Raw genomic sequence first — 13,445 nt, 5'->3', positions numbered from 1 at the left:
GAACAACTTATATATATATGCCAAAAATAAGGGTAACTACTATGAAGGGATAAAAATATGACTCTAAAAATGAAAAATAAAAAATGTTTTTTTTAAAGGGATTGATAAGATGTTGGTTGAAAAAGGGAAAAAGAAAAATTAAAAAAAAACCGTTAAAAAATTAACTTTGGAAAACTAATGAATTATGGTAAAAAAGCCATGAATTCTATGTGCAGTATTCCCCTATCGTTGGAGTTCTCCCGTTCTCCTTGATCGGTAAACTTGGTCTTGGCTTGCTGGCTGTTCGTGCTGATCTTCTGGGGGAGGGGCCTGTTGCAGTGGTTCCCAAATGTCTTTGCTGGAGGCGGAATTGCCGTGCCCTTGTGAGTCCGGGCTAAGCAAGCTGCTCGGGTTTGCTCTCAGGAGCTTTTGTTCCCTGCAAGCTCTCGGTACAGCTTTGGAGCACAGGGTGAAAATGGTGGCCTCCCAATCTCCGCCTGGAGGAGCTGAGAACTCGGGGCCCCAGCCCCCAGAGAAAAGCAGTCACTCCTGTCTCCCTGGTCTCCGGCCGCACTGCATGCTCACCCGGCCTGTGATCGAGCATTTCTATGTCTGGCACCCGGCCCCGTGTGGAGTCTCCAAACCCAGCAGATCCCTGTGGTGCGCTTCCGCGCCGCTCCTCCCAGGGGAGGAAGGGGAGTCTCCCCGGCTCTGCCGCTTGTTGGGTCCCTGCTGGAGGAGCAGTGGCCCGACTGGGCCGCGAATCACAGTTTATGGCCACCCCGAGCTGAGAGCCCGCGCCTCGGCTCCGTCTCTGCAGCCGGCTTCCCTGCTCCGATACCTGGGAGCTCTGCCACACTCAGGCACCCCTGGTCTTTCTGTGACCCCGAGGGTCCTGAGACCACACTGTCCCGCAAGGGTTCCACCCCCCGCTTAGCCACTGGAGCGACATCCCTCAGAGGAGCCGACTTCTAAAAGTTCCGATTTTGTGCTCCGCAGCTCTATCACTTGCCAGAAGCGGCCCTCGGAGGCCCCCTCCCCCGCCGTCTATCCTCCCGAATATCGCCTCGGATTCACTTCTCCGCACGTCCTACCTTCCAGAAAGTGGTCGCTTTTCTGTTCAGAGTGTTGTTACTATTCTTATCTTTGATCTCCTGTTGAGTTCGTAGGTGTTCAGAATGGTTTGATCCCTATTCAGCTGAATTCCTGAGACCAGATGAAATCCAGGTCTCCTACTCCTTTGCCATCTTGCTCCGCCCCTCAAGAAAATATTTTTATTACCTCAGAGAAGTTGAGCATTTTTTTAAAAGATTTGTTTATTTTTAGAGAAAGACTGTGTGAGTATACGCGCAAGTGGGGAAGGGGCAGAGGGAGAATCTCAAGCAAACTCCCCACTGAGCCTGGAGATCCACACAGGGCTCAATCTCATGACCCCAAGATCATGACCTGAGGAGAAATCAAGAGTTGGATGCTTAACTCACTGAGCCACCCAGGTGACACAAAGTCAAGCATTTCTTTTTTTTTTTCCTGAAGTCAAGAGTTTCTTAAGAGAATAAGCACAATCCAAAAGATAAAGACTGAGAAATTCAAGCACTTTAAAAATGAGCTACTAAAACACGTGACTCATTCAATGAAAATTCAGAATTGTTCTTTCAGTATAACAAGAATTAAAAACATAGGGCAAATAAACTTCCAGTGAAATATTTCCAGGTGGGATCTTGCTCACCCTACCAATAGCAACATGATTCTATTAGCACAGACACAGCTGTTAATATATTCCAGCACACTAAAAAATCAGTCCTTTCTTCCCTCCCCTGGTAACCACATTCTACTTTTCTATCTTTATGAATTTGCCTATTCTAGGTACCTTAAATAAAATTATACAATATTTGTCCTTTCTCATCTGCTCATTTTACTTAAGTTTTTAGGGTTCATCCATGTGGTAGTACCTGTCAGAATTTCATTCCTTCTTGTGGCTCAAGTATATATATATACACATATATATAATTTCACACCTACAATTATTATCAGGTTTCCTGATGTCATTGTTTACATAGAGGTGCCAAAGGAGGGCATGTCCACATCTAGGAGGTATGTGAAATAGAAGATGTGAGCGGAAACAGGTGGAGAAATGAGTGGTGAACACCTGGATGCATAACATCAGGGTATCAACCATCTTGAATTCATCAATTCTATTGCTTTAGTCTTAAAAGAATTTGCACTGCCCTGGGATCAGAATGATGATACAATTGTTGGCTAATGAAGAGCTTTGGATATTGATCCTCCAGAGGTACAGAGACTACAAATTGTGACAACCTTGCTCAACAGCCCTGTCCCAGTAAAGAAACAGCATATCTGTACCTTGCTCTGACGATGATCTCTTTTGCCCAGGAGCCTGATGCTTCACTCCATCCCTTTCCTCTTCCTACGGATGGAGCACCAGTCTCCATCATCCAACATCTAGCAGAAATGTCCCATATCATTCCATAGTGATGTAACCTAGGTAACCTGATGTACCTTAGTTAATGTTTGGAAATGAGGGCATATATTTTACTATGATTTTATCCAGCAGAAACCGTGAAGAGTACATGCATAAAATGATTAGAATCAAGACATCCATTTGCCTCCTGCCTTCTATTTTCTTGACTTGTTCCCTTGTACCTTTCCTCCGATTCCCATATAGTTATCATTCTGCCAGTTTCCTATTTTCTCTCTGTAAGGAAAAAGACTATTTTCCTTCTCAGCAGGAACATGCTCATTTGCAAATACAGTGATTGTTATAACATTTGCTTAATCCTTCTACTGATTTCTGAAAGTTGGCTTGGGCAGTTTTTCCTGTATCTTCCAATTCTGGGTTTTTTAACATACTGTTGTATTACCTCTGTTGCCAGGCTGTGAGGTCTCTGCAGAACGGGGTGGAGATCCAGGTAGACTCATCAGTCTCACTACCCATTTCTTCTAATGAAGTCACCAAATTAAAGAATAGTCTAATTTAAAAAATGATGATTCCTCAACCCTTTCCAGAATTAACAAATCTTGACTCACTGCTTTATTAACTTTAAATCTTTTTTTCAAAATAACAAAATAATATACAAAGAGAAGACATCTCTCCATTTGACTTTTTCCTTTCCCAACAAGGTGCTTGCACTTGGTGATACTCCTGCTGCTTGCCTAGGAGCTAACATTTCATTGTCTTATTAGCATATCATTTCCATAAGATTCATCAACAATATGGAACCCAGAAATGAAACAGACATTTTAGAATTTCTTCTCATGGAAGTGACAGAAAATCCAGAACTGCAGTCCCTTGTCTTCAGCCTGTTCCTATCCATATACCTGGTCACCATCCTGGGAAACCTGCTCATCATCCTGGCTGTCAGCTCCGACTCCCACCTCCACACACCCATGTACTTCTTCCTCTCCAACCTGTCCTTTACTGACATCTGTTTAAGTACAACCACAATCCCAAAGATGCTGGTGAACATTCAAACACAGAATCAGAGCATCACTTACACAGGCTGCCTCATACAGGTCTGCTTTGTCCTGGTTTTTGTGAGTTTGGATAGTTGTATTCTTTCAGTAATGGCCTATGACCGCTATGTGGCCATTTGTCATCCACTGAGGTACACCGTCATCATGAACTCCCGCCTCTATGGCCTCTTGATTCTACTCCCCCTCTTCGTCATCATTGTGGATGCCCTGATGCACAGTCTGATGGTATTGCAACTGACCTTCTGCACAGACCTTGAAATCCCTCTCTTCTTCTGTGAAGTTGTTCAGGTCATCAAGATTGCATGTTCTGACACCCTCATCAATAACATCCTGATATATTTTGCAACTAGCATATTTGGCGGTATTCCTCTGTGTGGAATCATTTTCTTATACTCAGATAGTATCCTCTGTTTTGAGAATGCCATCAGCAGGTAGGAAGTATAAAGCTTTTTCCACCTGTGGGTCTCACCTCTCAGTTGTGTCTTTGTTCTATGGGATAGGTTTGGGGGTATACATAAGTTCTGCTCTTACTAACTCTTCCAGAAACACTGCAGTGGTTTCAATGATGTACACTGTTGTCCCTCAAATGATGAACCCCTTCATCTACAGCCTGAGGAACAGGGACATGAAGGGAGCCTTGAGGAAACTCATAAGTAGAATACCTTCTCTTCTGTGACTGTGTCATCTGCATGGACTGTGGTTTCTAGAATGAGTCAAAGTGACAAAAATACATGGTGAGCCAGAATGTCAGATTCTTGCATCACCAAGTTCTTTTAGAATGACTAGAGAACTTAATGGGTAAGTTCATCTTAACTTTGTGTTGAAACTTGATTTGTTCTTTGAATAGCTCTGTGATGTTTCAAAAATGAATTCCATTATCAAACGCAGTTTCTTTGGTCAGGTCCATAGAGCTGAACCTGAGGCAGGGCATACAGTGATTTTGTTTGGATATTCAAGGAAGAAGAAAAGTAAAGAAGTTGGATGGATCATGGAGAGGATCCAAATAAGTTTGTAGTCATGGAGACATAATTCTGCCGATTCCATAGATTGCACCGTTTGAATTGCACTTTGAAAATAAGCCTACTATGAAACATGGGAGGAATGGATCTTTTATACCTAATTTGGTAATTTCCAAGAGTGGTCACTGGTAACTTGTGTCTGTGCATAGCACTATCAGCATCTACTACACTTAGTTTCATCATCTATAAAACTGTTATAATTTGATTATCTTGGTAGTTTGAGATGATGGTAAATGAAGATAAACTGTTTAACTTAATTAGTGAAAAAAACTTTGTTTTGGGTGCCTGGGTGGCTCAGTCGTTAAGCGTCTGCTTTCGGCTCAGGTCGTGATTCCAGGGCCCTGGGATGAAGCCCTGCATCGGGCTCCCTGCTCAGCAGGAAGCCTGCTTCTCCCTCTCCCACTCCCCCTGCTTGTGTTCCCTCTCTCTCTGTCTCTCTCTGTCAAATAAATAAATAAAATCTTAAAAAAAAAAAACCTTTGTTTCTGCTAAAAGAAAGTAACCCCGACTCTAATAGACACAAGCAATAAAGAATGTTATATTCTTTTTAAAAAAGTTTTTATTTTATTCCAGTTAGGTAACACAAAATGTTATATTAGTGTCAGGTGATATAGTGATTCAACACCCATACAACACCCAGTGCTCATAACAACTGCCCTCCTATATCCCCATCACCTATTTCAGCCATTTCCCCCACCTACCTCCCCTCTGGTAACCATCAGTTTATTCTCTGTAGTTAAGAGTTTGTTTCCTGGCTTGCCTCTCTCTCTCTTTTTTCCCCTTTGCTTATTTGTTTTGTTTCTTAAATTCCACACATAAGTTAAATCATATGGTATTTGTCTTTCTCTGACTTATTTCACTTAGCATTATACTCTCTAGCTCCATTCATGTTGTTACAAATGGCAAGATTTCATTTCTCTTTATGGCTGAATAGTATTTCATTTTACATATCTATTTTTATGTATAATATATAGATATACAATGAATATTATATATATATACAATGGAATATTATTCATATATATACATACATATGACATCTTTATCCATTCATCTATCAGTGGACACTTGGGCTATTTTCATAATTTGGCTATTGTAAGTAATTCTGCAATAAACATAGGGGTGACTTTTCAAAGTGGGTATCCTGTCCAATATTGATGGAAATTTTGTTTGTAACTGGTTTTCTGTTATTATAAATAAAGCTGTTGGAATATTCTCATATATGTCCCTTGGTGGAAATAAGATAGCCAGTTATACACATTAGAAGGTCCGGATAATCTATATCATCATCAATATACTTTCAAGGATACTGATAACCTGGTGGGAGTAAAAATAATTTATTAATTGGCATATCTTATTGTTATGTGGCTGGGCATCTTCACATATTAACTTTCTTTTATTATTTATAATTTTTTAATTAAAAAATTTTATTCCAGTATAATTAATACTGTATTATATTAGTTTCACTATACAATAGAATGATTCAGCAATTCTATACATTACTCAGTGCTCATGATGATAAATGTACTCTTCATCCCCTTCACCTATTTCACCCAGCCCTCCACACACCTTCCTTCTGGCAACCATCAGTTTATTCTCTGTATTTAAGAGTCTGGTTGTTTTTTGTTTTTTGTTTTTGTTTTTTATCTTTCTCTTTAAAAAAAAAAAAAGATTTTATTTATTTATTTATTTGAGAGAGAGATCGAGCGAGAGAACATGAGCAGGGCAGGAAGGGGTAGAGGGAGAACAGAGTCCCCGATGCGGGACTTGATCCCAGGATCCTGGGATCATGACCTGAGCCAAAGGCAGACGCTTAACTGAGCCACCCAGGTGCCCTGTCTCTCTTTTTCTTTGATGGTTTGTTTTGTTTTTTAAATTCTACCTATGAGTGAAATCATATGGTATTTGTCTTTCTTTCTTTTTTTTTAAGATTTTATTTATTTATTTGGCAGAGGCACAGCAAGAGAGGGAACACAAGCAGGGGGAGTGGGAGAGGGAGAAGCAGGCTTCCTGAGGAGCAGGGAACCCGATGCGGGGCTCAATCCCAGGACCCTGGGATCATGACCTGAGCCAAAGGCAGTCGCTTAATGACTGAGCCACCCAGGCGCCCCTGGTATTTGTCTTTCTCTGACAAATCTTGCCATGTTGTTGCAAATGGGAAGGTTTCATTCTTTTTTATGACTGAGAAATATTCCACTGTGTGTATATATACCACATCTTCTTTATCTATTCATCAGTGAATGAACACTTGGATTGCTTCCATAATTTGGCTACTGTAAATAATGCTGTAATAAACATAGGGGTGTATATATCTTTTTGAATGAGTATTTTTGGGTTCTTACTACTGGTAAATATCCAGTAGTAGAATTACTGGACCATATGGTAATTCCATTTTTAATTCTTTGATGAATCTTCATACTGTTTTCCACAGTAGCTGCACCAGCTTGCATTCCCACCAATAGTATGTGAAGCTTCCTTTTTCTCCACATCCTTGCCAACACCTGTTGTTTCTTGTATTTTTGAATTTAGTCATTCTGACATGTGTGATGTGACATCTCATTGTGGTTTTGATTTGCATTTTCCTGATGATTAGTGATGTTGAGCATTTTTCATGTGTCTGTTGGCCGTCTCTATGTCTTCTTTGGAGAAGTGTCTATTCATGTCTTCTGCCCACTTTTTAGCGGATTATTTATTTTTTTGTTTGAGTTGTGTAAGTTCTTTGCATATTTTGGATACTAACCCCTTATCAGATATGTCTTCTCCCATTCAGTAGGTTGTTTTTTCTTTTGTTGATTGCTTCCTTAGCTGTACAGAAACTTTTCATTTTGATGTAGTCTCAATAGTTTAATTTTGCTTTTTTATATTTATTTAAATTCAATTATCCAAGGTATAGTACATCATTAGTTTTTGATATAATGTTCAGTGATTCATTTGTTTCCCTTGCCTCAGGAGACATATCTAGAAAAATGTTGCTGTGGCTGATGTCAGAGAAATTACTACCTGTGCTTTCCTCTAGGATTTTTATGGTTTCAGGTGTCAGCTTCCCTTTCTTTTAAATATTTGTTTGTGGTATTTCTACTGAGTTTATGTTTTTCTTACTTATTTTTAAAATGTCTTCTTTTTTTAAAAGGTTTTATTTATTTATTTGAGAGAGAGAGTGAGAGAGAGAGAGAGAGAGTGCACGAGAGGGGGTAGGGTCAGAGGAAGAAGCAGACTCCCCACTGAGCAGGGAGCCTAATGTGGGACTTGATCCTGGAACTCCAGGATCATGACCTGAGCCCAAGGCAGTTGCTTAGCCAACTGAGCCAGCCAGGTGCTCCTATGCTTTTCTTATTAATTCACATAAGTTTTTTAGATAATTTTAACCCACAGGACCCTAGAGTGAACAAATATGTACCTTGAAAATATTGTGAAAAAATTAGAAAAAAAATAGTTACAAATATGTAAAAAGAAGTAACAGATTTGTCTGCATTGATGAGAGACAAATTGTTACACAGAATAAATTAGAATCTACTTATAAATATACACAATGAAGATTAAGCTTCAGGAAACAGTGACTCTTAGAAGAAAAACTTTTGAGAGTTCCGCATTTTACAACAACTCAGCTATATTTTTAAATGTATTATTTATATCAATATATAAAAACTATATTTTCATAGCTAAAGTTGGTATCAGACTTACTGATGTCATTCATTGGATAGAGATCCCTTCATTAATACCTAAGAAAAGAAGACTGAAATTCACTTAGAGAAGGACAGTATGTCTATATTTGCAAAACATCTGAAATGGAGATGAACAGACCCAGATATACATGATGTACACTTGGTCTCCTAGGGTCAAGAAAGCACCATCCTGAATTCCACTGTTCTAGAGTCTTGGTCCTTGAGGATTTACACTGCCCTGGGATGTCTGTGAAAAAAAAATTGCTTAGTTAATGAGGAGCTTTGGAAATTGAACCTTTAGGGATACAGAGACTGCAATCTGCCTGTGACCACCTCATTCAACATGAAAAGTAGTAGCACACCTAAGCCTCCTCCCACAGATGATCCCTCTTGCTCCGGAGCCTGGGTCTCACTCAATCCCTCTGCCCTTCCTGAGAACAGATCTTCCATAAGGTACATCAGAAATGTCAATCATCATTCCACTATGATGCCAACCAGGTAACCTAACATCCCTTACTCAATGTTTGGAAATGGGGGCAAATGTCTTACTACAGGTTCATCTGGGGCAGCTGTGAAGAGAGTACATACACCAAATGATTGAATCCAAGTCACCTATGGTCCTTTCACCTGTCTTGTCTTCACGTGTTTCCTTGTACTTTTTGCCATCACTCCATTTACTAATACCTTTTCACTCAATTGTATGGCCAGGACCATTTCTTCCTGGGTAGAAATCTGCTTTTTAAAAAACATGACTGTTGGGGCCCTTAGGGCCTGGGTGGCTCAGTCGGTTAAGCATCTGCCTTTGGCTTAGGTCATGCTCCCAGGGTTCTGGGATCAACCTCTGCATTGGGCTCCTTGCTCAGGGGGGAGTCTGCTTCTCCGTTTGCCCCTTACCCCTCACCCCGGTCTCATGCTCTCTTTCTCAAATAAATAAATAAAATCTTAAAAAAATAAAGTCTAAAAAATATGACCATTATAAAATTTTCTGACATTTACTTATAATCTTGTAGTAGTAAGAGGGCAGGAAGTTTGGAAAAAGTTTACCTTATCTTCTCATTCTTGGTTCTTGACACATCTATGTATTATCTCAGTTGTCTGCCTCTGAAGTATCTAGAGATCCAGACAGAATGTTTCTTTTTTAAGATCTATTTATTTATTTATTTATTTATTTATTAGACAAGGAGATATTGAATACAAGAGTGGAGAAAAGGGAAATTGTCAATATTAGGAGCATTACTTTCTCCATAAACGCAGAAAAGAAGGTCCATAAGTTAGAATCACCTTTTCTGGGAAAGGGTTAACAGTGGAGGTCTCAGGAGAATCAAAGGAGTTGCTGGAGAATCTTCTGTTGTTATTGGAGGTTGAGTGATGGTTTTATTTTCAGCACCACAGCTGAGAAACAGCTCCCTGCCTGCCATTCATAGTGTCTTTCATGGACCCAAAGCAGGGCATGATCTCACAACCCTGAGTTCATGATCTGAGCTGAAACCAAGAGTTGGATGCTTAACCGACTGCGTCACCCAGGTGCCCCCCAGACAGAATCTTCAGGTACCTTCCCAGTCTGTTTCTTTTTATAAAATTACCAAATGTTTTATTTTTTTCAGAAGTAAACATTTTTATTGAAGTGTAACATACACAAAGAAAGGTGCACTAATTAATGAATTTTCTAAAGTGGAATAAACCCACATAACTACTAAGTCTGATCAAGAAATTAAGCAAAAACTAATGATGTACTGTATGGTGACTAACATAACATAATAAAAAATGATAAAAAAAAGAAAGCATTACAAGGTGTTCACATTCTACATATTAGTTTATTTTTTAAAAGGATTTTATTTATTCATTTGAGAGAGAGAGGATGAGCATGGGGAGGGACAGAGGGAGAGGGAGAGAGAAAAGCCTGACATGGGGATCAATCCTAGGACTCTGAGATCATGACCTGAGCCAAAGTCAGACACTTAACTAACTGAGCCACCCAGGTGCCCCTAAAATTACAAAATGTTTTAAATAAACAGAGCATCATAAACAGTGTAATTTTTAAAATGACTACCTCTTAACCCTCTCCAGACTTAATAGCTATTGATGCTCTGCTTTATCAGCTTCAGGCTTTTATTATTATTATTTTTATTATTGTATTTTATTTTTTTATTATGTTATGTTAATCACCATACATCATTAGTTTTTTGTCTTTAAATTTTTTATTGTTATGTTAATCACCATACATTACATCATTAGTTTTTGATGTAGTGTTCCATGATTCATTGTTTGCATATGACACCCAGTGCTCCATTCAGTACGTGCCCTCTAAAATACCCATCACCAGGCTAACCGATCCCCCACCCCCCTCCCCTCTAGAACCCTCAGTTTGTTTCTCAGAGTCCATAGTCTCTCATGGTTCGTCTCCCCCTCCAATTCCCCCCCTTCATTTTTCCCTTCCTGCTATCTTCTTCTTCTTCTTCTTTTTTTTTTAACATAATGTATTATTTGTTTCAGAGGTACAGATCTGTGATTCAAGTCTTACACAATTCAGAGGGCTCACCATAGCACATACCCTCCCTTATTATTATTATTATTTTTAAAGGTTTTTATTTATTTATTTGTCAGAAAGAGAGAGAGAGAGTGCACAGCAGGGAGAGAGGCAGGCAGAGGGAGAAGCAGGCTCCCCGCTGAGCAAGGAGCCTGATGTGGGACTTGATCCCAGGGTCCTGGGATCATGACCTGAGCTGAAGGCAGATGCTTAACCAACTGAGCCACCCAGGCATCCCAGGTTTTTATTATTTTTAAAGAAACAGAATAATATACATACAGAAGGCACCCATCTTTTATTCCTCTCTATTAGTCTCCATCCCATCCCGAGATGGTTTTTGCCTCTAGTGATGCTCCTCCTCCTGGTCTAGGAAACACACATTTGATTGACTCCATCTTTTCCATCAGATTCATCAACAATATGGAATCCAGAAATGATACACATGTCTCAGATTTCCTTCTCATGAGAGTGACAGAGGATCCAGAACTGCAGTTCCCCCTATTCATCCTGTTCCTATCCATGTACCTGGTCACCATCCTGGGAAACTTGCTCATCATCCTGGCTGTCAGCTCTGACTCCCACCTCCACACACCCATGTACTTCTTTCTCTCCAACCTGTCTATTAATGATATCTGTTTAAGCACAACCACTATCCCAAAGATGATGGTGAACATCCAAACACAGAATCAAAGCATCACTTACACAGGCTGCCTCACCCAGATCTGCTTTATCCTGGTTTTTGCAAGTTTAGAAAGTAGTCTTCTTGCAGTAATGGCCTATGACCGCTATGTGGCCATTTGTCATCCACTGAGGTACACCGTCATCATGAACTCCCGCCTCTGTGGCCTTCTGATTCTACTCCCCCTCTTCGTCATCATTGTGGATGCCCTGATGCACAGTCTAATGGTATTGCAACTGACCTTCTGCACAGACCTTGAAATCCCTCTCTTCTTCTGTGAAGTTGTTCAGGTCATCAAGATTGCATGTTCTGACACCCTCATCAATAACATCCTGATATATTTTGCAACTAGCATATTTGGTGGTATTCCTCTGTGTGGAATCATTTTCTCTTATACTCAGATAGTATCCTCTGTTTTGAGAATGCCATCAGCAGGTGGGAAGTATAAAGCTTTTTCCACCTGTGGGTCTCACCTGTCAGTTGTGTCTTTGTTCTATGGGACAGGTTTGGGGGTATACATAAGTTCTGCTCTTACTAACTCTTCCAGAAACACTGCAGTGGTTTCAGTGATGTACACTGTTGTCCCTCAAATGATGAACCCCTTCATCTACAGCCTGAGGAACAGGGACATGAAGGGATCCTTGAGGAAACTCATAAGTAGAACACCTTCTCTTCTGTGACTGTGTCATCTGCATGGACTGTGGTTTCTAGAATGAGTCAAAGTGACAAAAATACATGGTGAGCCAGAATGTCAGATTCTTGCATCACCAAGTTCTTTTAGAATGACTAGAGAACTTAATGGGTAAGTTCATCTTAACTTTGTGTTGAAACTTGATTTGTTCTTTGAATAGCTCTGTGATGTTTCAAAAATGAGTTCCAATTCCTAAGCCTGGTATTTTTGGTGGGACCCTCACAAGCTGTCCCAAGACAAGGGTTATACTCATAATGAAATGTCAGAAGAGAAGTGAGAGAAGTTGGACAGGTCAGGGAGAGGATCAAATAAGTCTGTGGTTATAGCAGAGATTTGATTCTGCCTGATCTCACGGTTATGGCCACGTGAATTGCACTCCAGAGACAAGCCAAATGTATGACCTGGTGTGTGTGTGGGGAGCTGTTCTTTCATACTCCAATAATTCCTGAAACCTGTCACTGGTCAACTGTGTCAGTGCAGGGCAACATCAGCATTAACTATACTCAGTTCTATAATGTGATTATCTCATTGGTTTGAGATGATCATTAGACATTTGATCCTGATCAGTGAGGAAGCTATCATCTCTACTAAGAAAGTAATCCTGATTATAAAATGCCAAAACAATAAACATATTTGTATTTCCCTGATGATCGGTGATGGTGAGCATCTTTTCATGTATTTGTTGGCCATCTATATGTCTCCTTTGGAAAAATGTCTGTTCATGTCTTCTGCCCATTTCTTATTGGATTTTCATTTTTTGCATGTTGAGTTTTATAAGTTCTTTATAGATTTTAGATATTAACCCTTTATCAGATATGTCATTTGCAAATATATCCTCCCATTCCATATGTTGCCTTTGATGGTTTCCTTCACTGTGCAGAAGCTTTTTATTTTGATGAAGTTTCGATTGTTTATTTTATTTTATTTTTTTGAATCATGGGGCATTTTTATTATAATTTTATATTTCAAAGTGGTTATACCAATTTACATTCTGATCCACAGTATATGTGTTCCTCTTGCTTCATATTCTCACCAGTACTTTGATTACCAGTCTCATGGGTGAGGTTATATGGTATTACATTATGGGTTTCAAAAAAGATTTTATTTATTTATTTATTTGACAGAGAGAGACACCGCGAGAGAAGGAACACAAGCAGGGGGAGTGGGAGAGGGAAAAGCAGGCTTCCCACTGAGCAAGAAGCCCGATGTGGGGCTCGATCCCAGGACCCTGGGATCATGACCTGAGCCGAAGGCAGCCGCTTAACTGAGCCACCCAGGCATCCCTATGTTATGGTTTTAATGTGCATTTCCTTAACTACAAATGAGATAGAACATTGTTTTTAAGATAGAACATTTTTTAATAGGTTAATTGGCTATTTAGCTTTCTTTTTCTGTG

At 39.9% G+C, this 13,445-nt stretch overlaps 1 protein-coding gene across 1 annotated transcript; it reads left to right on the top strand.

Annotated features, from left to right (window-relative positions):
* The first annotated feature begins 3,210 nt into the window (after positions 1 to 3,210).
* On the top strand, positions 3,211 to 12,038 carry LOC113916540 (olfactory receptor 7G2-like). Its single transcript, XM_035726254.1, has 2 exons — positions 3,211 to 3,602; positions 11,492 to 12,038. The coding sequence occupies exons 1-2, from the start codon at positions 3,211 to 3,213 to the stop codon at positions 12,036 to 12,038; spliced, it is 939 nt and encodes a 312-aa protein (XP_035582147.1).
* Positions 12,039 to 13,445: the final 1,407 nt, after the last annotated feature.

This window comes from Zalophus californianus, chromosome 1 (genome assembly GCF_009762305.2).
Source record: "Zalophus californianus isolate mZalCal1 chromosome 1, mZalCal1.pri.v2, whole genome shotgun sequence".
NCBI classification, from domain to species: domain Eukaryota; kingdom Metazoa; phylum Chordata; class Mammalia; order Carnivora; family Otariidae; genus Zalophus; species Zalophus californianus.
The sequence above is the reverse complement of the archived record's forward strand: the minus strand, read 5'-3'. Positions and strand labels throughout refer to the sequence as shown.

Excerpts from the sequence above, each read along its gene's own strand:
- LOC113916540 (XM_035726254.1), top strand. The coding sequence starts at position 3,211 with ATGGAACCCAGAAATGAAACAGACATTTTAGAATTTCTTCTCATGGAA. Across the intron at positions 3,603-11,491 it reads GCCATTTGTCATCCACTGAG|GTACACCGTCATCATGAACT; the intron begins GTACACCGTCAT and ends TCATCCACTGAG.